The 26,282-nt window shown below is 36.1% G+C and overlaps 1 protein-coding gene across 6 annotated transcripts in view; it reads left to right on the forward strand.

Annotated features, from left to right (window-relative positions):
- GckIII (Germinal centre kinase III) overlaps positions 1 to 26,282 on the forward strand; it is a 331,425-nt gene that overhangs the window by 142,059 nt on the left and 163,084 nt on the right. Inside the window, exons 1-2 of one of the 6 annotated variants that reach the window (XM_069828210.1) lie at positions 8,185 to 8,333; positions 13,647 to 14,135. The exons of the other annotated variants lie outside the window; for them this stretch is intronic. Coding sequence (XP_069684311.1) covers positions 13,980 to 14,135 — 156 coding nt within the window. The 5' untranslated portion in view covers positions 8,185 to 8,333; positions 13,647 to 13,979. Of the gene's footprint in view, positions 1 to 8,184; positions 8,334 to 13,646; positions 14,136 to 26,282 lie in introns of those variants that run through there. 6 annotated transcript variants of the gene reach the window in all.

The following is a 26,282-nucleotide window of genomic DNA, read 5'->3' on the forward strand; positions in this document are numbered from 1 at the left end:
TTCTGTTTAATACGTTACTATCAATTTACTGATGGGGAGACCGTTGTTTGCATCTGAAATCAACGGACATGAGTTCAATCCCATTCTAAGGCAGAAAATACTCCAACTGCTGTTCCCAGCGGGGAAGAAAAAAACTTTGATCCAGTTACTGCATATGAACAAAGGTGAATGAAGGAAAAATTCTATGCCCAGACTATCTATTACTACGTTTTCAACTCTATAGAACAGATTGTGACCACGGTAGTGATTGTGTTAATATTTAGAAGAGTTTTTTTTTCTTTCTTTCAAATTCAGTAATTTATTGACAAAGTATCAAAACAAATATGTTTTCTGCCTTTTCATGTTCAGTTGAATTTCAAAAAATAATTCACAAATATTGATTGTGTCCAGCTGCCAACACAGTTGGACACGAAGATTAGTATAGATGTTAGAATCTCGGAGGTTGTGGAATTGTGGAACATTGTATGTTATTCACTTAAAAAAAGATTTTGGAGTTTTGTGCTTCTTGTAGAAATTTGTATTGTATTGGCCTAAACGATTGATGAATGGAATTTCACTAGAATTTGCACTAATATAAAACATTTTCACTTGTTCACGTAATAAGTCTTTCAGGAATTTCATGTTCAGATCAAAGTGTATTTGTACATTAGTTGTATACCAGTCTAAATTAACAGGACACATTTCAAACCCACCCATCCTTTGCACACACACTGCACTCATGTCAATTGTCTTGCTTAATCGACCGCTTACACGATTGCTTGCAACATAGGCATGCGTCACTGTTTCTATGTTCCTCCACATCTTCACTGCAAGTGAGGGACCGCAATCTCATACCTTTAGTGGTAGGCCTACTCATTTTCAGAATTGAAAATATAAGACAAAATTATATACTTATTACACTTGAACTTGATTCTGAGACATGTACTGTTAATCCAACTGTAAATAAAGTGTGCGGGGTATTCGAGAAAATACGATATTATGTTGATACCAGCACACAAGTTCTCTAGTCTCCATTAAGTAGGAACTCGGATTCGAAACTTAAATGAATTAACCTAGTTTTTCTCCAATTTTCGGTGAGATGGTAATCTGTCAAACATTCTCAAATTGCCGGTATTTGGTACTTAGTCATCGAATACAGCATCCCCTCAAAGAATACGGAATTTCTAGATTTCTTTGCAGACTTCTGTTATTGTCTCAAGCGCCCCGAAAGAGATGGATTTACGTCACTTCAGAATAATAATAATAATAATAATAATAATAATAATAATAATAATAATAATAATAATAAATTGAGCAATTGAAATGCCAGAAAGACAACTGAAGTAGTATATTTCGACCAAGAATCCAACTCTTTCAAAGATTTTTGTTTCCCAGAAATTATAAAAATTATACAGGGTGATCCATTTGATTATGGATAAAATAAAAACACCGTAAAACATTTACTACTGAACTGTATTTGTTAAAACTTTGTGCATAGAACACTGAAAGATGGGAGACTGCTCAGAGCTCAACATGACCCTCATTATGCACCCTGCACAACTCATAACGGTGATGCAATTCAGCCAATGTCCATTGTAACATAAGAGGGGTGATTTGTTTGAAAGCTTGAGTAATTTTTACTCTCAGATCATCAGTGTACCTGGGTTTCTGTGAATAGACAATGTCTTTAATAAAACCCCACACGAAGAAGTCAGGAGAGGTTAGATCTGGGGAGTTTGGGGACCAAGCCAAGAGATAGCTGCTTCTCATACTGGGTTTCGCCTGCTACATCCTGCATGTTTTTTTTTAACACAGAACCTGTTTTTTACAAATGTTCGATACCACAACATTATGGAATCGTATTTAGATACATTACGCACACCATACTGACGTCGAAATTCCCTTTGAACTCTTTTAATAATAATAATAATAATAATAATAATAATAATAATAATAATAATAATCCGTGGCGCTACAGCCCGTGAAAGGCCTAGACCGACCAGCCGGCTGCTGGCCTCACGCCCACATGCCGAAGCAGAGGTGGACGATCATCCAACCAGAATGGAGGTATCGTGTGGTTAGCACGATGATCCCCCCCCAGCCGTTATAGCTGGCATTCGCAACCGGATTTCGCTACCTATCGTAGCTGGGTGGGCACCGGTCCCATACACTGGCCGAAATTTCATGAGAAAATTTCTTCCCCCATGAGGACCCGAACCAGCGCGCATTCCGTAACGCGAGTCCTAGGCAGGATGCCTTAGACCGCGACGCCACGGCGCGGGACTTGAACCCTTTTAACACTCTTAAATTTAGCATACCAAAGAACACATTGTGTCCGCTGTTGATTTGTAGTAGCCATTTTAATCATCTACGATTTTCATTTGTCCTTTCAAATATGAGATGGCAGAAAACATATTTGTTGTGATGCTTTGTCTAATTCTGAATGTGGTGGGGGGGGGGGGAGAACACGTCTAAATATTAACATATCACTAGCGTGGTGACAATCTGTTCTATAGAGTTGGAAACGTAGTAATAGAGAGTCTGGACGTAGAATTTTTTTTCATTTACCTTTGTTCATAGAGATATCCTTTATACCGGGTGATTCACGAGGATTTACTATCCTTTACGGAGCTTATTTCCGAAGACATTCTGAGCAAAAAAGTCATATAAACATGGGTCCTATTCTCAATATTTACAGAGTTACGTTTTGTTATTGGAACGCATTGCTGTGAACGCGTGATCTTGGTCAATGTGCAGTCAGCAGCCAGCGCGAGCGCTACGGAAATCAAAGATAGCCGTATGCAGTTACGCAGCACGACGAGTGCCGTTCACAAGCGTGCGGCCAAGTGTACTCAAGCGGACGGCGACATTTTTTAAAATGTGTTGTAAACTCTCCAAGACTGTAAATTAGGATGCAAAATTGAACTGCAAATAATTAAGTCGGTGGAAGTAGTGTGATTTGTGCATTATGCATTGTTGATTGTCATATATGGAAACCCCTTTTAATCATAATATAACCAACAATAAATTTTTCCTACTATCATAATAGCTTTATAATAATAAATTAATATTATCCATACCCAAACGGATCAGACTATAGTTTGGGACCCGACATTGTGTTGTTTTCATATCGTACGAACCCTAACATTGTCCGTCTACTGTAGGTTAAAAGAAGAGAACCCAAAAATATGAGATGGGAACGAAAACGTGTAGAAATAATGAAAACCCACTGTGGGTAAATGAAAGTGATAATATATAATTTTGAATTGTGTGGAATAATTTTATGGGGTAATTTGACGAGTATAAATTAATCAGGTTTGTCTCTTCTACTCGGCATTTCAAAGTTATCTGATATAAGTCGCCGCATCTGTTCACAAACCGAAATGTCCATATCTTTTTGTTCTCCCCTTTTCATTCCTGACCCCGCTGCTCGTCATTCTTGTTCTCCTATACGTCTTTACATTTTCACCTTTCCCTTCGCCATATGATGACTGTCGTTCCCCTTTATCCTGTTCAGATTCCCCCTCCCCCGTCTCTTTTCATCATTCTCCTACCTCCACACCTCACCGTCTTTTCTTGTCGCCCCTGCCCGTCAACCTAAAACGTTAAGCGATTCACTCCAAAGTAGAATTTTCTTTACATTCAGAGTGTAACATTAGTATTATGCCTAATAAAATTTAACTGAATTGTTTGGGGTAAATGACTGTGGAGCAAATAAATTATTTTTAAGTAGAACTTGTGTGCTCTGCACTCGTACAAGTACAAATTTGATAGCATACTAAACAATGTAATGTTTCACAAATCTGGCTTTGAGGTAGAAGCTCCCTGTGAAGCAGACTTGAATAATTCAAGGGAAAAATTGTTCTGGGGCCGGGTATCGATCCCGGGACCCTTCGCTTAGCGCATGAATGCTTTACCGACTAAGCTACCCAGGAACTATACATGACACCGTCACAATTCTTACCTTTATACCCACACAACTTTGGCGTATTTGTCACTCCATTTGAGTTGTGTGGTTATAAAGGGAAGAATTGTGACGGTGTCATGTATAGTTCCTGGGTAGCTCAGTCGGTAGAGAATTCATGCGCCAAGCGAAGGGTCCCGGGATCGATACCCGGCCCCGGAACAATTTTTCCTTTGAAATTATTCAATGTAATGTTTTATTCGTTTATTGATTTATGTACCATATTTTTAAATAGAGAAACAAAATGTTGGCCTGTTTGTGGCGAAAACTCGAAAACGAAGTCGAGAAATAAGAGTCTTTGATCCTTTCCGCCTTTACTCTTGTAAGGATTTTGAACCAACACTACTACTACTAGTACTGCTACTACTACTGGCGCTTCTACTTCTACAATAAGTTACAGTACTATTGGTGCTGCTGCTGTTGCTGCTACTACACTGATTAGATCTTATAAGATGCCTCCATCAAAATTTCAAATGGTGTTGTCACGCTGTGTCCAGGTTGTCCATAATCTCTTCGCTTCAAAAACTACTTCACTTTGTCTTACTCTGTTTTTCCTACTTTTAACTGGAATATTTTTAAAAATGTTTTTATGTTTCAATTGTAGTCCACTGCTTTGGAGTTGTGGTCAGCATGTCTGATTGCAAAACTAGGGGACCCGGGATGGAATCCTGGTTGGTAGAAGTCGCCTATAGTCCGGATCAGCTTACTTAATACCCCAAGGGTGAAACCTAAACATTTCCCCCCATTACTATATGTGCTAGTGGATTATAGTGATTTTATAGTTATTTTATGTGTTGCGTTGTGGTTACAATTCAAGATTATAATCAGATAAGTGTAAATATAACATATGGTGTGAACGTGTGTTAGATGCACTTAGGTGATCGATAGAAAATACGCACGGAGACAACAATTATAACTAGAATACAAAATTATTAGGCGTAAGTGAGTATTCTTAAGCATTTATTTCAAAGTGGCATTCGGTTTTCGGAGTTTGTATTAATCATTTCACGTGATGAAACAAAATACATTTTTAGGTTAGGTCACTTGAATCATAAACTGTTTAGTCAAAGCAATGAATTTCATGTTGTCAGACAGAATACATTTTAATATTAGATCATATTTTATTTTATTTTAGTAGGTTATTTTACGACGCTTTATCAACAGCTTAGGTTATTTAGCGCCTGAATGAGATGGTGATAATGCCGGTGAAATGAGTCCGGGGTCCAACACCGAAAGTTACCCAGCATTTGCTCATATTGGGTTGAGGGAAACCCCCGGAAAAACCTCAACCAGGTAACTTGTCCCGACCGGGAATCGAACCCGGGCCACCTGGTTTCGCGGCTAGACGCGCTAACCGTTACTCCACAGGTGTGGACTAGATCATATTAATCTACTAATTTCCAACATAATGTGCGAGAGGTCTAGTCTTTCACAAATTATGGAACCATTTAGAAAACACCTCCAAACATAAAGATGAGATGTAGTAAATAAGTATGACATCGTTATTGTTAATAGTATTATTATTATTATTATTATTATTATTATTATTATTATTATTATTATTATTATTATTGTACATGTCATTGTGATTTTACCCTCTTTGGTGATATCTGGTATTAGTTAGCAACACTGAAGAGATGGGCAAATTAGCCTTTTAGGAATTGCTCTTACGTGATCCTTACTATAGTTGAAGTTTTTCCCCGGGGGTTTCCCTCATTAAGAGAAAATGCTAGGTAACTTGAGACGCCGGACCCTGGGTTCATGTCGCCGTCATTATCAACTTCATCTTCATCCATCCTGCCTACTTCCATATTCATGTCATTCTATTGTACGGGACTAACAGAATCCGACTTAATAGGTTCCCCAAATTCAGAACAGGATTCTTCATCATAATCGCCAAAAAGTAGGCAGAGGGACAAATGACTACTCGTCAATATGCAATATGTGCGGCTTTAGAAAAAAAATGTTCCAATTGAGGAGACCTGACATTGTTTTAAGGAATCTCATTCATATTGCTTCTCATCATCACACATGGCATGACAGCCCATTATGGGCCCTAACCTTCTTCAGAATGTCCTTCCAGACTTCTCTATTTGCTGCTAAATTCGTCCAGTTTCTAATTTTACTAATTTTAATGTCCTGCAAGAAATCATCTTAATTTCGATCTTCCAACATTTCTTGTTTGTAATAGATCTTTTAAACAGTTTTATTATTGTTCGTACGTAAAAAATGTCCAGCCCAGGCCAATCTGATAATTTTAATATACTTCACTAAGTTAGGTTCCTTATATAATTTATACAATTCACAATTTCTGCTTCTTCTCCAAGTATCACTTTCTTTCTCAGCCCCAAAAATAGTTCTTAATATCTTTCTTTCAAAAGTAGCCAGAGATTTCTCATCTGACTTTAAAAGAGTCCAAGTTTCTGATGCACATGTAATTACTGGTCCTGTAAGAGTTTTATAAATCAGTAGTTTGGTTTTCTTTGTTATTAAATGTGATCTAAGATGTTTTCGAAGTCCAAAGAAACATCTATTTGAAGCTATTATGCGTTTTTGAATTTCTATATGCTGTCATTCTTACAAGTGATTTATGAACCCAAATATTTAAACGTATGAACAGTCTGGAATTTGTATGAACCTATTACAATATGCGATGGATAATGTACAGTAGTGACAAAAAAAACCGGACCGACCCTTGTAGCTGATTTCAGAGTCACAGATTCAAATTTTGCTAGTCACAAAACACATCCATATTGTGTAATTAATTGTAACAATGAAATTTATTGCATTTGTTCTATTCTTACCGTCTTTTGTTTCCTTCAGTGCCTAAAACTTACAGACGAAAAAACTTTGAGAGTTTTATTTTCATCTGGTATCAGTATTACATTTCTACCTCTATTCGGCAAAGATAGCTGCGTGTTTTTACATTAAATAGCAGTAGGGGAGACTGTTGTACCTTTAGCATAGTGTACCTTTGAACATTTTTCGTTTTTTAAATTTTTGCTGCTACCTAGTGTACTCAAACTGAAATGTATTGTAGAGAAAGCCGCTAAGTAGATCTGATCGTAGTTTCAGTTTTACTGCAAAATGTGAGTTCCGTGGACAAAAGAAATTTTTTTAGTACCAAAAGTAAACATTTCGTTCATTGATATATGTTTTCTACACAAAACCAGATTGTATTTGTTACTATCAGTCAAGTACAGTGTGTTCTCAATCATCTGTTGAGTTATAACATATTTTAATTTCCATGATTTATTCGAACCTCTAGTTTTGGAAGCCATATTTGTTTAAACGTGCACTCTCTTGTATCTTTGAACACAAAACATCTTGTACCATGGAACATGTTTCAAGGTACACGATACCATCGGTTTTTGTTTTTCTTTTATTTTAAGATCATGTCACGAAGTAAGTCTGGAGTTAAGAGGCCCCCAATTGATACGGATGCCTTGAAGAAAGCTGTTGAAGCAGTTATTGCTCCTCCAGAAAATAAAATCTCAATTAGAGAAGCCTGCTCTGGTTTATGATGGAAAATACATTTTAAATATAATTATCAGTTTTTACAGCTTATATTCCCACCTATATTTCATGTGTTCCAACTTACAAGAGGGTATGTTCCAAGGTACATGAACCTGTTGTACCTTTGAACACATTACATATCCCTCCATTGTATTTTTTCCACCCTTAATAGATCTGTAAAATAGAAAAATACATACAGAAAGTTGTAAAGGAATCTTCAATAATTATTTCAAGCATTTCTTAATTTAAAGAATTTCATTTCCCAAAATTGAAAACAAAAATAAAATGTGAAAAGTGTTTAAAGGTACAACAGTCTCCCCTACATACCTCTGACTTCACTATCCATATTGAAATTACCACAGTTTGAGACGATACACAGCACAGGATTCTTTTGTATCAGCTACAAGGATCGGTCCGTTTTTTTTTTGCCACTACTGTACATTCCTTATTGGAAGATGGCATATATTTAGTTTACTGAATATTCCTCCATTATAATTCAAACGTAACCGCCATAGAAGCATTATAAAAAAAAAAAGAATGATATTTGAAGTATCGGATTCGAGTTGTGGGAAAGAAAACTCAGTGTGGTCACCGCTTAAGGAATGCCTGTTAATTGCAACAATATTTGGCGCATGTTGACTGTTGATCACTGCGTTGGATCAAGTACATACAGCAGTCTGCGGTGAATGTTACGGTTTGGTGATTACTGTACAGACCTCCCGCCCGCCCCGGTTGGGTGACCCAGAGAGCCTTACTGCTTGCGTGTCTCAATAGTCGAGGCTCGGTGTACGAGGCTGTCGGACGGACAGTGTCTTGCAGGAAGTAGCGTGTGATTGTGACGGTGCTCCCTACAAGGAAGCTACCTCGCCTATAGGTAACGCAGGCGTCGTTGTCGTTAGCCCAACACCTGGCGTGGTTTTAAAAAAGTATTAGTAATCGGTGTTTTGTTTAATGGACATGAGCTAAGTGACGGTTAGCGTATAACAGAACGCAGCGTATCTCCCAGTGTTGCATGTTTATTAGGAATAAACTCTCGGTTCGATGCAGTTGTAGGATGGCAAAAGAGAAATGTGTAGTCGACATCAGTTTTCTCCGTCTGCTACAATTCTGTTAGTTTCTTACCGTGTAGGAAAGTTAGAGATATTTGTGTAGTTTTTTATCTGTAACTATTTGGGTCATGTAGTTGTGTTTCAAGACGTGAAGAATATTTAATTTTACGTGTGTCAAGTGCGGTTATTTTGTTTGTTGTTGTGTTCATTGTTCGGTTTTTTACACCAGAAACAGTACCATCAATAATGCTACTTGATTAGATTTGATGAAATTTCAACGGATTAAAATATGCCTATTGGAACTATTTTTTTTATACATATGGCAAAAAAGTGGCCGAATATTTTCTTCTAAAGCTATATTTTAATAATTACGTTACCGGTACTCCTTTCTGAAAGACACTAATGTAAAGCTCAAATTTACAATTTTAACTCTTTGGCGTGCAGTTCATTTTTTATGTAATAGAAATATATATATATATATATATATATATATATATATTACTCTCTTACCTTCCAAGGCTTGCCTATAGTCACAGAATAACACGTAATTTACAATAATGGTTGTACAGTAGTGCCAAAAAAACCGGACCGACTCTTGTAGCTGATTTCAGAGCTTGTTCACTCCAGAGCACGATAGACTGGTAAATAAGACTTCCGTGGTTCGAATCCTGCCTGGGAAGGAAACTTTTTTGTTCCTTATTCAAATTTATTCCCAATACTTTTCGATTGCTGGTAAAATTCATGTTCTGGGAATAATAAATTAATTAAGTAGTAAAATATCGCTACAATCGAAAAGTATTGGGAATAAATTTGAATAAGGAACAAAAAAAAAGTTTCCTTCCCAGGCAGGATTCGAACCACGAAAGTCTTAGTTACCAGTCTATCGTGCTCTGGAGTGAATAAGGCTCTGAAATCAGCTACAAGGGTCGGTCCGGTTTTTTTGCCAATACTGTAGCTACATGAATGGGGACATGAAAAAATATAAATAAAAATATAAGATAAAAATACAGATTTTTAATCACAAAATATAATTAAACAATTATGTGGAGTGTTTACCATATAGGTGATTTTTAAGATATATATAGTGTACTGTAAGTTCCAGTGACGGTGGCAGCATTTTAAATTTGAAGCTGGCATTCGTGTGGGTAAATATCATTCCTTATGCTTCACACCATTGACATTTTATGGAATTTGTAGGTGCAAATATTTTTTTATATTGACTATTAATATTTTTTGGCATACGATTACATTCACACACCACCTAGACGCTGAATAAACATAATTTTGATGCTAAAATTAAACCGCTATTCTACAGATTAAAATGTGAACATTGTCGGCAGCTCCGTCTTTGTCTTCAGTCATTGAAATTGGAGGATATATTTTATAACATGCTCATTTCCAGCGGATCTACCTCGTTCTTATACTAAACATGCCAGTAATTTTTCCTTGTATGTAGATAGAAGAAATGAAATTTTGTAGTTACCTCTCTCTTGCACCAAATCTTTCAGTTGTAGTGAGCGTGGATTGTTACTAGTAATGACAAAATTTTTTTAAATATAAGACCGAATTGTGTACGATTCATTTTGCATTTGCGCAACAATCAATGTGCAAAACGGCAATAAACAAAACGAGCATGAAGTCACGGAGATCAGTAGGGCTGGCCCTCTTGAAAATTTAAGAAACTAAAACATTAACATTGTCAACTTAAGCAGAGCGTCAAGGGAAGCAATGAAATAATTGCTAAGAAAATTGTGAGCTTAAAAAAAGCAATATGTAAAGTAGTTAGTAAATGCGCCGCTACTGGTAAGTTACCTCTCATTGTATTGTAGATATGGTAGGAACATTAACTTACAGGCATATAGGCTACAAATTTCACTAGAAATTTCATCGCAATCGGAGATCGAACCAAGGTTACCAACAGACAGTGACAGCCACATTACTCCTGTAAACCTGTTCATTAAAGTCAGAGACGTCTGTAGAACAAGTTTATGCAATTATTATGTGGGAAAATACATCACTCAATTGTAAATCAAAATTAATCGAGAAATTTAAGTATCTACTTGTATGTTGTGTTTTTCATACTGCCGCGTTGAGATGAATACTCATTTTTTGTTTGTCTTCAGTAACATTAAAAGGACAGTCTAAATTAGGATTTAGAGATCACTACTCGTGCGTTCTGGCATTGGTTCGAGTCGCTCTTGGGGCTGGTTACCCTGTTAGGTTTTTCCCGCTAGATTTTCACCGACTCGGAGGTGAAAGTCAGATAATATGACAAATCAACGGACCCATTTCGCAAAATAATCATTTCTCTGCCACTAGTTCAATCGGCTCTAGATAATGGCGTTGTTAAATAGTCGATAAAAATATAAATACTAGTAGCCTATTAATAAAAACAAATGAAACGATTATACAACTTTTAGAACCTTAAAAAACTTACTGTACTTCCAGTTCACATTGTTTTTAATACCCTTATGGCCACGGAAAAGGTGAAAATATTTGATTGGGAATACAAATTTTAACAAAATTGTATTACTTCGTTACCACTATGAAACCTGTGGAATGTTTGAAAATATTTTGTTTATTGATTTTCTACATCATAGTCAATTTGGACACCATTCAACTCGATGCAAGCCTGAAGTTTTAATTTGGACTTTTTGCATGCTTTTCTGCATGACACCATGAGATTTGAATTTAACTCCTTAATAATAGGTTCGTGTAGATGAGCCTCATTTTGAATCGTATGCTTTGTACATTTGAATATTTGTGTCCCCAATGGTAAAAGTCAGGTGGTGTTAGGTATGACCCCGACATCCTATCAACATTCTCGGACCACTCATCCAGTCATTCCTGTACTATCAGTGCCAGCAGACATGCTCCAAACCTTCATACACGCGGGAAATGCAAACGAGCTTAACACACAAAAACTAAATTAGTGCACTTACATAATCATAGCCCTTATTTCGTGGCCACCGGGTATTTTAAATATTACGTGCAGACGAAAGCATAGTGTTGATAACATTTAAGTTATGAGTAATACATAATCTGCCATTTTAATAGTCAATTATTTCTTTCTGTTCTGGTTTAATATCAGTATGTTAACTACTAATTGAAACTAATTATAAGTGTAGTCAACTTGAAGTTGGTAGCCTATTGAAGTTATACAAGTAGTGAACAGTATCGGCAATAATAAAAATTAGAATTAAATTAAATTAATATCAGTATTTAGACAAATAATCCAAATAAGCATGGCATCAGCTGTAGTGGTGCTAGCCTAATAAAGTTAATCTAATTAATAAAATGAATCAACAATCAGAAGCCATTAAATTTAATGTGTTATGGTTATTTGAACAAGAAACTAATGGAACCATAGTCACAGAAATAATAATTCATTAAAGAGGGGAAAACATTCGTTAATATTATATAATCGAAATAAAATTTAAATTATACTGTCATTGCCAATTAATTTTTCATTAAATATATCTTTAAACGAATTACTTTACATTTTTGAATGACACTGCACGTCAGAGTATTTGCAAAGATCTTAAGGGACAATTCTTTCCGATTTAAAAGTTGCTGGAGGACTAAAAATAACGGTCCTTTATACATTCAGCAGGTCATGAATAAATTAATAAATGCGTAAATAAATGGCTATAGATATATGCATGAAAACATGAGATTCAGAATCTTACAGCCACCAAAAATTGGGTTTATTTTCTTTATGACTTAATCCTCAAATTAAGTGATCAGATTATAATTTTGTTTTCGAAACGTAAAATAAATTTTAAATTTAGGAATTAATAATGTGTGAATAAAATTTTGTCCAATATTCTTTTGAGGAGATTAACTCCGTACGTAGATGAAATTATTGGGGATCATCAGTGCGGTTTTCGGCGTAATAGATCGACTATTGATCAGATTTTTTGTATTCGGCAGATAATGGAGAAAAAATGGGAGTATAAGGGTACAGTACATCAGTTATTCATAGATTTCAAAAAGGCATATGACTCGGTTAAGAGGGAAGTATTATATGATATTCTTATTGAATTTGGTATTCCCAAGAAACTAGTTCGATTAATTAAAATGTGTCTCAGTGAAACATACAGCAGAGTCCGTATAGGTCAGTTTCTATCTGATCCTTTTCCAATTCACTGCGGGCTAAAGCAGGGAGATGCACTATCACCTTTACTTTTTAACTTCGCTTTAGAATATGCCATTAGGAAAGTTCAGGATAACAGGCAGGGTTTGGAATTGAACGGGCTACATCAGCTTCTTGTCTATGCAGATGACGTGAATATGTTAGGAGAAAATACACAAACGGTTAGGGAAAACACGGAAATTTTACTTGAAGCAAGTAAAGCGATCGGTTTGGAAGTGAATCCCGAAAAGACAAAGTATATGATTATGTCTCGTGACGGGAATATTGTACGAAATGGAAATATAAATATTGGAGATTTATCCTTCGAAGAGGTGGAAAAATTCAAATATCTTGGAGCAACAGTAACAAATATAAATGACACTCGGGAGGAAATTAAACGCAGAATAAATGTGGGAAATGCGTGTTATTATTCGGTTGAGAAGCTCTTATCATCCAGTCTGCTGTCCAAAAATCTGAAAGTTAGAATTTATAAAACAGTTATATTACCGGTTCTTCTATATGGCTGTGAAACTTGGACTCTCACTCTGAGAGAGGAACATAGGTTAAGGGTGTTTGAGAATAAGGTGCTTAGGAAAATATTTGGGGCTAAGCGGGATGAAGTTACAGGAGAATGGAGAAAGTTACACAACACAGAACTGCACGCATTGTATTCTTCACCTGACATAATTAGGAACTTGAAATCTAGACGTTTGAGATGGGCAGGGCATGTAGCACGTATGGGCGAATCCAGAAATGCATATAGAGTGTTAGTTGGGAGACCGGAGGGAAAAAGACCTTTAGGGAGGCCGAGACGTAGATGGGAGGATAATATTAAAATGGATTTGAGGGAGGTGGGGTATGATGATAGAGACTGGCTTAATCTTGCACAGGATAGGGACCGATGGCGGGCTTATGTGAGGGCGGCAATGAACCTTCGGGTTCCTTAAAAGCCATTTGTAAGTAATAATGTGTGAATAAAATAAATTCGAATTTATGATTTCAGGACATAGTAATAATATGATGGGACGATAAACAATACATTTTAGCCGATGTTTACTGCATATGTATGCGCTTCCGTCATAAGAAGACGCTAATATGTGATCTTTGTTTCGTCAGTTTACTGTGAAGTACTTTCTCGAGACTGTGCATAGTGCTGTGTTGATTTGCAAACTGTTTGACGGCTATTTTCTGAACTCGTATCTGTGGGAATGTACAACAGTTGTGACCTGTTGGTGCAGAGGTGTGGAAGCCAGTTCTAAAGTGCAAGTGCTGTGCGTCCTGAAATGGATCGAGGGTACTGAACTCATATTTGCTAGTGAATTATGGCGCGGGCGTAATGAGGGGCCACACCAGTCCGTCAACAGCCGAGACGGACCCCTACAATTCGCGACAGCAGTGGGGCCAGTACTCCAGTCCGCATCTGCGATGGCAGACATGGACGCTGCCCACCATGAGCAGAATGACCAAGCAGCAGCAGCAACAGGGACCGCTGGTATGTGGCAGTATGCCGGATAAGGCCATCAAGGTGTCGCAAAATGCGGAACTAGATACAAGTCAACTCACCGTTTATTTCAGGAGTACCGTTAGCCGGATGGTTGCTGCAACGACTATCACGAAGGCCTATTAAGATCGAGATGAAAATTATTTTATACAAAAGCTGTGTTGAGGAGAAATTTAGATTATTCTTGTAACTTTTCCAGCTTTTCTCCAAAATTCACTATCTGCAGTATTAGAGTCTATTTCATTTCCTCCAGTACAGTTGCACAGAAAGGTCTTTGCCGATTGATCCTCTACTCCCCCTACTAATTCGGTGTCATTAATAAGCGTCTTTCTTTACTGAGGCAGAAATCTCCTCTTCGCCTGTTATAAGCAGTCAAAACCCTCGTTTTGAAAGAATGAGATCTTCCCTTCATTTCCACGTGGAGGGAGAGTTGCCACATACAGTACAACTTGGTTATAGCGACCTCGTTTTGTGCGACACCTCGCCTATAACGTCAAATATTCTGTGGTCCCAACTAATTCCCCATAAGACATATGCTTTTCTACCTTGCTTAATACGACAAACGCATATGTGTCTACCTCGCATATAACATCATTTTCAACCTCAGTTTGGAATAAGATTTTCTAAGAACCAAAGTATTTTAAGAAATATTTTGTTGAAATCTGACCCTGACAAATTCTTTACAGTCTCCTGTTATAGACCTCTGGAATGCAGACGGATTCCCCACCCCATTGTAACCTGCCCGAATTCATGCGGTATTAGATCAGTTTCGGCAGAAAGTTTTCATGAAGTGCACGCATTTTAACGCAGTATGGCCACTAAAAGAAGTGAGTGACGCTTTAGAAGTCATTAGAATTATGAACATGTTCTATGAAGCTAGGGAAGGGAGCAGTGAAATTGCAACTGAAATTATGAACATAGAACGTAATTTAGCCCTAGAAAGTGTGTATTGGGCAAATAGAAGACAACAGAGTAGAATGTCTGATTACTTCACTTCTAAGTAAAGTAGTTTGGTGAGTACTGAACAAACTGTTTTAATACAGAATACTGTACCGTATTTATAATTCTAGGCCTACGTATGTTTTATTTTTGTTCATTGTAGGCTTAAAAGTCAATACATAAATCTAAAATAAGTCTAATTAAGTTTATTATTTTTCATTTTCCACCTCACTAGACTGATAATGTGAATCTCGATTACTACGAAACTCGTTTATAACAACATAATGTTTAAGGTCCCTTGGATGTCGTTATAACCAAGTTCTACTGTATATGAATTAACAAGTAGAGCAGCCATTGAGCGGGTCGAGGGTCGCTAGGAATGTGGCAGCTATGCAGCATGTGAATGGGGGTGATCAGAGCTATTTGTGTAGGAAGTCCTATGTCTGTTAAGGAACATTAGGACTTAGTTTTGAAATGTTTACAATTTCAATCCGATTTATATAAGTTTTTAACTGTTTGTTACATACAAGAACAAAGTGTGTACAGATTTTTTAACTCAGACTGCTAGTTTCGAAGTTAGTTTTATATTCTCCCGATGTTGTTCTCTCAGATTTCCATCTTTTCCGTTCTCTATCCAAGACCCTTCAAGGGAAACTCCTTTTAATAACGAAGATGCTGTACAAAGTTGGCTTGACGATTTCTTTAACTCTAAACCAGCAGATTTTTTTCAGACGCGGAATCGAAAATGTACCCCATTGTTGGCAGAATCATAGAAAATGTTGGAGAATACATTACTGATTACTGTATGTTCTGTCTTCTATCCGTCTGAAATAAAAACTTTTGTCATAGCGAAAAAACGCTACAAACTTTTGCATCAACTCAATAGAATGCTTGTGTTTGTTGTAAAAACCAAATCGATGAGAGAAAGTGAAGAACCGTGCCCAGCACGTGTGTTCCAACAATCTCTTATAAGGCTGCTGCTTTGTGTGGTTCGTATTGGCAGATATATTTTTTTTATTCCTTCTTTTGCTGGACCTGTCACTTACGAATTTTTTAGGGAGATCTCGACAGATTTTAGGAGGTTCACTTGTTAAAGAGAATTATCGAACTTTGTCATTGTACCGCCCTCATGTAGTTTATTTGCAAATGGCGTCGCGATGGCCCAATAATCCCTATTAGAAACAACTAAATTTCTTAGCTTAAAAATTGATAATGTGTTAAATTGGAAAAATCATATTAAAGAAATTACCCCCAAACTAAATTCAGAATGTTTTGGTATTAGATCTATGCAAAAGATAGTAAATATCAATACCCTAAAAACAATATACTTTGCATACTTCCACTCGGTAATGAGTTTTGGAATAATATTCTGGGGAAATTCCACAGATAGTAACAGTATATTCCTATTTCAAAAAAGAGTAAATAGAATAATAGTAGGTGCCAAATCTAGGGAATCGTGTAGGACTATTTAAAAAAAAAACTACAAATAATGCCCATGGCTTATCAGTATATTTTCTCATTAATGATCTTCCTCATAAGTAATCGTGAAAACTTTGTAACTAATTCAACAGTTCATAGCATAAATACGAGTCAAAAATGACTTTCATACTCCATCGGTAAGTCTATCGTGCTATCAAAAAGGAGTGCGTTATATGGCAGTAAAAATTTTTAATAGCCTCCCTATCGATATAAAAAATGAAATTCAAAACATAAGATTATTTAGGGCTAAATTAAAGAAGTACCAAATTTCTCACGCCTTCTATTCTGTAGGTGAATTCATGACATTCAATAACGCTTCATGAAATTGATACTAAAACTTTGTGCTGTACTAGTAAACAATATTGTAAACCTCGTCTATATATATTTCATCTAGATTGTGACTATAAATTAAGACTTTATAATAGTATTAAGTTTTTGACTTGTTCCATATTCTGGCTGTGAAGCAATGTATGAATACCATGGAATGTTAATAAATTCAGTACAATACAATACAATAAAAAAGTAACAGGTGTTACATATTCATTAGCAATACCTTGGTGTTGTAGATCCATGAGATCACCAATCTTTCTAGATACCGTGCAGTATGTTAATAACAGTATCTGAAAATTAACAAGGGTCTTATCGTAACTAAGCATTATGATTACATTTAAGTTGTTTATTTGAAAGGTGTTCATTTGTAAAATACAACATACAAAATATTACCTGCAGTGGTCAAGCACATCAGACATCCTAAACGTTTCAAATTCCAGTCAGTTCGAAAAAATTGTTTTTTTTTTTTATGCTTGTTTGTTAGAAAATTCTGGGGATGAATGTGATGAAAGTCAAAATGTCAGGGTTACTTGATTTTTCATAATGTTATTCACAACAAAGGAGTGAAACAGTACGTTAAAGCTGTATCACAGTCGGTGAAGAAGTCCTCCTAAAGGAACATTTTTTAATTTTACTCCTCCGTCAGTGTCCAGAGTTGGACAGGGAGGTTGAAACTCTTGCCCATGTCCTGGGAGCCTGTGCACACGGTGAACTTCTACGAAATACGCGGCATCATACAATAAGATCTATAATAGCAACTGCCTTAAGGAACAAAGGTTATTCAGTATATGAAGAAATGCACGGAATATCCAGTGAGAGCAGTAATCGAAGAATCGACATAATTGCATTTAAACCTCCCTCTCTTGAAGGTTACATCATAGACCCTACTGTGAGATTCGAATCGCATGAACATCAGAGTACACGAGGAAAAAATGAATGTATATGAACCTTCCATCAATTTTTATAAGGACAAATACCATCTGAAATCCATAGTCTTTACGGGACTAATGGTAGGAGACCGTGGGACCATACCCCGGTTCCTAGTCGACTTCTGTAAATCTTTTGGCCTGCATAAAGATATTTTAAGGGATCTAACAATTTCAGCACTCAAAGAATCAATAGCGATTTTCAGGCATCATACATATGGATCATGACTTTAATTCGCATTTTCTTGACGTTACTTCGTTTATTATCATGTGTTTCAATCTAATTCAAATTGTTATTTTTCACTCTAAAAACAATGTATCACTAAGCCTCCAGGCATTTACTCTATTGTATCATGGTACTCTTTGTCAATGGCAACCTGTGGTGGTTACAGGAAGAAATAAATAATAGAGTTTCATATAACAAGGTAGATTTTAGAGGCATGTGATCAAAGTCCCTATGAACCTGTCGTCATTGTTCCATCGTGACCAGCGTATGTATGTATGTATGTATGTATGTATGTATGTAAAGCGTCTCTAAATAAGGAGAAGGAATGGAAATGGTTCTTATTTCTCTTTGGGGGAATGTAAAATGTCGCCCTTCTACCTCACAAATTTCGAAACCACTTTAATTTATATCTGTGTCGTAACCATCTGCGAGACTTCTCTTGGACTTTGAAAAATGGTGAAATCTCACCCGCTGGGAAGAAAACCGCTCTTCTTCTTGTTTAAGTTTTTTAGTTTAATTTAGATACACTGAGCCTAAGGGAAGAGATTCATCTGTGCCAGGTTGGAGATTTATCTGAAACAATGACTGTAGATCTAGGAGGAATAGTGGTTTAATTAACAAATTATCGAAATTGAGATTTAATTTGGAATGTCAAATTCGCCTATTGCTTTGTGTAGTAATGTTCTAAACTGTAACATTAAGAATGATACAAGCGTTTGTAATGAAGTCGTGTGTGTGTGTGTGTGTGTGTGTGTGTGTGTGTGTGTGTGTGTGTGTGTGTGTGTGTGTGTGTGTGTGTACATACATGGTGCTTAAAAGAGACGAGAAAATTTCAGGATTCCTCATAATTATGTTAAAATTGAAAAATGTTTATGACAACAAAGATCTGTAAATTAAATTATTCAAAAAAATCGTACACATCAATAGCATCTTGAGATATAACAGCAGGCTCAACTGAACCTAATTGTTCATGATAATGGTGATTATGGTCTGGAAATTCTTGGTTTTATGGTTACGAGACATTTTACAACAAACTGTATAGTTATATGTTACTGCAACGAATGGATTGTGTAGTCTGCTGTAATTAATTAATTAGGCAATTAATTAATTTGTGACCAATACATATTGGCTATATATAATCGCGCGCCGTAGCTCGTGGTCAAAGCCTTACACCAGGCATGTCAGAAATCAGACACTGAAAGTGCATTGTATGTGCGCGGAACGTCGGTCTGTGCAGATTGCGTTATTCACGTGTTGCTCTTACCAGTTCTTAGGCGGAGGGATGTACAAGAATCTGTTCTGCACTTCTAGTGTTCAATTAAATTGACATTTGGACATTATAAACATACTTAGCAGAAGGAAAAAACACAATTATTGTCAGTGTCTATATTTGACAATAATTGTAACACAAGAAACAACAGACTTACTCAGTTACAATTCACAAAGTAGTCGTTTGTAAAGAATAATTTATTTACATGATTTGTATACAGTATTTGAAGAAAATATAAATATTGCAGTAATTTCGAAAAACAAAAAACGAGCATGGTATTTCATTTTACGTAGTAGGCACTGATTATTTCAAAGTAATACTCTTTCATTGTTCCTCAAGCATTATTGGGTCCATTGGTGCACAAATGTTAAAGAAAATATTTTACTCTCAATTACATGCAATAGGACATTGTGAGGCTTTTGCACTGGAATCATTTCCTTGCTGTATATTAATATAAATTCACATTATTATTATTATTATTATTATTATTATTATTATTATTATTATTATTATTATTATTATTATTGTTAATAAATTTGATAAATTAAGCTTGAATTTAAATTTATATATAGTTTATTTGGAAAACGTTGAGAGCAAGTATCAGCAAGTTGGGAGCGTTACTGAATTGAGTTAAAAGGGTACTTCACAAGCTGTGAAGCGAGGACATTTCCTTTATGTCAGGTTTAAAGATTTATTAACGTAAGTATATTAAGATAATATAGTAACGTGAAATGGGAAATTCGCCATTATGTATTATTTTTCCAGAAAATTTTTCCGCCTTACAAATAGTTGCTTTCTTCCTTCATGTATTCTTCACTCAATATTCTCATCACTTATCAGCTTATCAAATAAAAGTTGTAAGTCGTCTAACATTGATGGCTGTGTTAGTACAGACTCCAAAACAACATAATAATCATGTTTGTCTTGCCGTGAGAGTACTAATTAAGAAATAAGGGCTGGCGAATATCATATTTTGAGAACTTTACTAATATGATTTAAATTCTCACATCACTATTAGGGCCACATGATATGATGAAAGCCTTTCATTTTAAAATAATTATTGTTGGCTTAGGAAAACATCATAACAGTTATGTTATATGATTCGTGATTTCTCTTCTTCGTTATATCTGTGGACTCCTCACTTATTTTCCATAACGCATCCACAATCACAGCTCAATGAGCACCCGTACTGATCTGTGTTACTGAAACAAAAGCTGATCTGCTACTATAGGTACTGTACAGCCCTGTCGCGTTCCCCTCCAAGCCGATTCGCTCCCGCCAGGTAGGGGAATAGGAACTGCACGTTGCACTGAGACCAGTGCACAATGTGCGCGACTGCACAATGTGCAGGGTTTTGACATGCCTGCCTTACACTGTAAAGCGTCATACTTTGTACTAGTGTTACGGAATGAGCACTGGTTCGAATCTTCGTGGCGAGAAGAAATTTTCTCATGACATTTCGGCCAATGTATGGTACTGGTTCCACCCTAACCATGATAAATCTGGGAACCTACTGTGAGTAACGAAAACCGGTTTCGCGAGCCAGCTTTAAAAGATGGGGGGGGGGGGGGATAATCGTGGTTACCACATTCTGGTTGGATGATCGTTCTTCTGCTGAATGGAGACCGGGAACAGAGATATACGAACCTTTTGTTGTAGAACAAATTGTGAACGAATCCGAACATTGTTAATAAAAGATTCGCAGATTGTAATACCTTAAAGCATTTTGAATAAAAACGGGGCATGAAGACCTTGGCGACTAGATATACACAGGAAAATTATGACACTTGAAAAAAAATACAGTTTTTCATCAATATTCTTGGAGTCATTGGGTAGAAATTTATGGAAACATAGTATATAAATTTTGGAGTCATTGGGTAGAAATCTCTTGGAACATAAAATATAAATTTTCGTTTGATACTTTCTAATTTAGTGGGGTAGTTTTTGAAAGTAAAGTTAGGCATTCCATTCAGGAGCCATGAAAGCGCTTGGGTAGAACTTCATACTTTCATGACCTGTGCACTAGAATGAGGTGATGTGGTCGACACCACAGTTCGATTGTCTCATATCTCCGAGAAAGACAGGTCTGAATTTGACAGTGACACTCACTGGATCCGAGAGCCGTTCTAGAAATTATTATTATTATTATTATTATTATTATTATTATTATTATTATTATATTGAGAAAAATAACACTGACGGGCAATAATTGAAGGGTTCAGAGTCATAGTGGGCCAAGCGACATTTACCAAAAACGGAGAAAGCAAGGGTTAAAGTTAAGTGAATACTAAAATTTAATGAAGATTGACATGCCATTTAGTTTTAATGTGCATACCTTATATTACTAGCTATATGTTTTATTAAATTATGGCATTCACTTAATTTTAATCCTTGTTTTCTGCGTTTATAATATATGGCGCTTGGCCCACTATGACTTTGAACCCTTCAATTGTAGAATCACGACAACGTACCATAACTTCGTCTATACAGGGTGAACCCGTAAGTAATGTCATTAATTTCAGGGCGTCATCCTTTGAGATATTTCAAACAAAAAAAGTTTTATACAATTTTGCTCGTTTTTGCTTCCTTTTCGAGATAAAAATTGTTTTATGTGTAACATATAGCGTGTCTTGGGAAAGCCATTGATTGAATTCCCAATATGCTCAGTCAATTTAAGAGAGCATTGGATTATGATAATGAATGATCGAAAGAATTTGTTTTGTCCTTCAGATGTGCAGAAATTTGATCCGAACAAATGTAACTTTGAAAAATTCCATTGAAGAACGAAAAGTTACATTTGTTCGGATAAAATTTCTGCACATTTAAAGGACAAAACTAAAATTCTTTAAATCATTTATTACCGTAATACACTGCTCTCTTAAATTGACTGAACATATTAGGAATTAAATCAATTGGTTTCCCAAAACACACCATGAAAAGTTTCATATAAAACAATTTTTATCTCGAAGAGCAAGCAAAAACGAACAAAATTGTATTAAACCTTTTTGCTTGAAATATCTCAAAGAAAAACCCCCTGAAATTAATGACATTACTTACTGTTCAGTATTTCTCGCTTTAATTTGGCAATAAGCGGATTATGATTATCACGTGTAACCTCGTTGATGTATCGGATATCAGTTGCACCTGATTGCCTTCATTACCTTCATATTATCTATTGGAATTTAATCAGTTGGGATTGTATGAATCGTATGTTTAATTGGAAAGGTATGTTGTACTGCCGCAATGATATCTTTACCCATTACTGCTGTAACTCCACCTTGTCTGTTCTTGTCTTCTGTCTTGATAAAAAATAATAATTATAGGCTACGCAAAAGAATTATAACTACGTTACGCGGAAACTGCCATTTATATACTTTGCTCGTTACGAACATATGATTAAATTCGGGAAAATATTTCGGAAACTTCGCATGAAAATAATATATTTTCTTTCATAACGTAAAAACTGATTGGATGAATTGAATGAACATTGTTTATGAAATTTCTAAACTTAATGTTTGAGAGTGCGTACTTAAAATTTACTCTTGAACGAGAATTTTTTTTGTTAATCTAAACGTAAGAGAATGGCTGGCAAACAAAACTGTTTCATTGAGATCGTGCTTTAGCATGCCGTTAACTGTTTGATGTATTGTCCTAAAATTTTATACTGACAGAATAAACGGATTTATGACATGGTGGGCAATCAGAACGTTTAGAGTTAGGTCATGTTGACACAGGACGTATACCATGCAATACATTAGCCTGAAATATTGTACAGTGTCGGAGGGAACAGTTTGTTGGTATCCTCCAGTTGAGCTAAACAACTGTTACGAACAACTTCAATATACTGCTGCTGCTGCTGCTACCGGTCCATTACCACTTACGGACTAATTCTGCTCCTATTACTACTTTCTACCATCAATTATTTGTACTAGTATCATCAGTTCTTTGTACAGACTAATAAGACTTCATAAGAGTGGCGGGATGAAATCTATAATGGATCCATAGAACTTCTAAACTCTTTCTGTTAGGACGGTAATTGAATCGAAATATTCCGAGAGTGAATATACTCTCCCGTTAGAATCTGTGAGTTCAAATATATTTATTTAGAATTAAGTTAAGGGGAGTATGTTGCGAGATATTTGGGTATTTGCACCGTGTTCTATAGTGAGGGCCACATAAGAACAGTTCCTAAACAGTAAATATTACCATCTTGTCAGTGTTGCCAACTGTTACCAGATATCACACGATCCTACGTACTAAATTAATTATTTACTTACCGTACTTTATATTGGAAGGTTATTCTAAATAATTCAATAATTTGTAACTTATTTTCATAGGCAAACTATACGGGAAAGGGATCAACATGTCAAGTATTTTGTCTGGCAATGCGAAATTAATTGGTTTGACTAAACAATTGACTCACGAGACCTAACCTAAAAATGTATTTTGTTTGACCACATGAAATTAATAGTAGGCCTACTATCTCCGAAAACTTACCTGACTATAGTCTTGAATTATAACCACAACGCAACACATAAAATAACTGTTATGTATTAATATTAATACTGATATTAATTAACTATTAGTATGTTCAAATTTCATGGAACCCCAGTACCGACAAATATTGTCGATATTTGTCTCAGCTGCCAACATACCAGTTACAAAATCACTACCATTTGTACAGACGTGGACAAATTATTAGCAAAATTTACGATTTTTGTGACATATTTTTACTAAATTTAACTTTTCAATTTGGACTACTGTTGTCATTTTTGATGATTATAGCACTCAGAAATACGTAAAAATATCAATTGTAGTCTAAATTGAGAAGTAAAATTACTTAAATTATGCCATGAAAATAGTTTTGCTAATAATTTGTCCACGTCTAGTATTTGTCAGTATCGAAATTCGAAACGAAGTTGGCAGAAGAAAATTCAACCTGCAAACTAGAAAATCACCACAATCCACTAGCATATGTAGTAATGGGGGGGGGGGGGAATGGTTAGGTTTCACAGTTAGGGTATGAAGTATGCTGACCCGGACTATAGTTGTAGAGACATTGAATCCGTTATCAAGCGGCATTGGATTTGGATGTCTCTGTAGCTACGACACTGTGTAAATACCCAAAAATCCCGCATTTAGTTTATTACTGTAGCATTCTCATCGTACATTTTCAGAGGACCGTGTTAAATGTTTTGAATTTTAGTTACTTTTTAAACTTTCACTCTGTCATAGCTTTAATAAGGGTCTTTATTTATTATTTATCGTAGGAATTTCGTAGCTCCGAGCGTCTGAAATAGTGGGTCACGGCCGAATAGATACATCGACGGAAAATGTAGGCTGTTTCTTTTTCTTTTTTTGCCTACTCCTTGCCTACCGTGCGTTGCAAATGAGAATCATTAGGAAGATTTGTAATGTTATGAAACAACAGTCTAACATTTTAATATTCAGTTCAGCACGTATGCTCGCTCGCTGTTACGCGGTTAAAAACTATTTCATTACCGAAGCGGCAGACAAGTCTTTGTTCCGATTGTGTGTGGGTTGCCGCTGGTTGTGAGAAATGCGTGAAGCGTCTGTATGCAGCTAGCACTGTTTCGCATTATTGTCATGTCAGCAATTTTCTCTCATATTTATGCTTTTCTAAATATTTCGCTTTCGTAAATATTTTACATTCTCATTAAAGAACAGTTGGGCACGTCTTGTTCAGATTCATTATCTAAGTCTCTAGAAGTCATAGACTATAATCGGAATGATTTTTACACGTGGGTAAACTACTGAAGAACATATATTATGCGCACTTCCAAGTCAATGCTTAACAAAATTATTATAAATCTCCCAATATTTAAACTGCAGATGCACAAGTTTAAGCCAAAGTTTGACATAGCGTTGTAATGAATCATGTGTAAATGTTTTAAGGGGTCAGACGCATAATTTCCTTTTTTCTCACTATTACATAGTATGCAGAAAATGAAAATTTGCATTTATATGGGTATGTAAGGAGTTTTATTTTTTTTTACTAGTACCTACCTAGTTGTTAATAAGATAATCTTTAAAATATATTATTTTAATTTTGTGTGTGTGTGCGTGCGTGCGTGTGTAATGCCTATTCATTTCACTTGCGTGATTCGGGTTCCGCATACTGTGGATAGAAGGCAGGACTGTGACCCATTTTTAAGTTGCACACCACTTCGGCGGCCCACGTTATGCATAATGTGTTTCTGTGAAGAGTTATGTCGTGCATTAGGGTGAGTTTGTGTTAAATGTCCGTGTAAGTGTAGTGTAAAGAATGGGTGAGAATTATGATGGTGAGGAAGGGAGAAGGAGAAACCCGGTGCCAACACGTAGTCTACTCCTGTAGAATAGCACCAAGGGGGCCGCCAGCCTTAACGTCTCCAGTTTCTGTGATTCATTGTGTTGAAGTTTTTTCATTTGATTGTCGATAATCACTAGTTGAAGTTGTTAATTTCTGTAAAAATACTGGAAATTCTTACATCAATGTTGTAATAATAGTCTGCTCTTAGGTAGTTGAATTATGAAAGGCTACACAAAATTTCAGATTCCTAACGTAATTTGTTTTTGAGATTTGTGTACTATATGCAGTTTTAAGAATATTTGTTTTTTAGTGAGTAAAGAGAAAACGATGAATGCGAAAGTTATGTCTCACATCGTTTTTTACTAGGTCATTTAACGACGCTGTATCAACTACGAGGTTATTAGTGTCGATGGGATTGGTGATCGCGAGATGGTATTTGGCGAGATGAGACCGAGGATTAGCTATAGATTACCTGACATTTGCCTTACGGTTGGAGAAAACCTCGGGAAAAACCCAACCAGGTAATCAGCCCAAGCGGGAATCGAACCCGCGCCCGAACGCAACTCCGGTTCGGTAGGCAAGCGCCTTAGCCGACAGAGCTACGCCGGTGGCTCTCACATCGCAAACTTCCAAAACAGTCCAATATAACGCTGTA

The sequence above is a fragment of the Periplaneta americana genome, chromosome 6 (genome assembly GCF_040183065.1).
Source record: "Periplaneta americana isolate PAMFEO1 chromosome 6, P.americana_PAMFEO1_priV1, whole genome shotgun sequence".
NCBI classification, from domain to species: Eukaryota; Metazoa; Arthropoda; class Insecta; order Blattodea; family Blattidae; genus Periplaneta; species Periplaneta americana.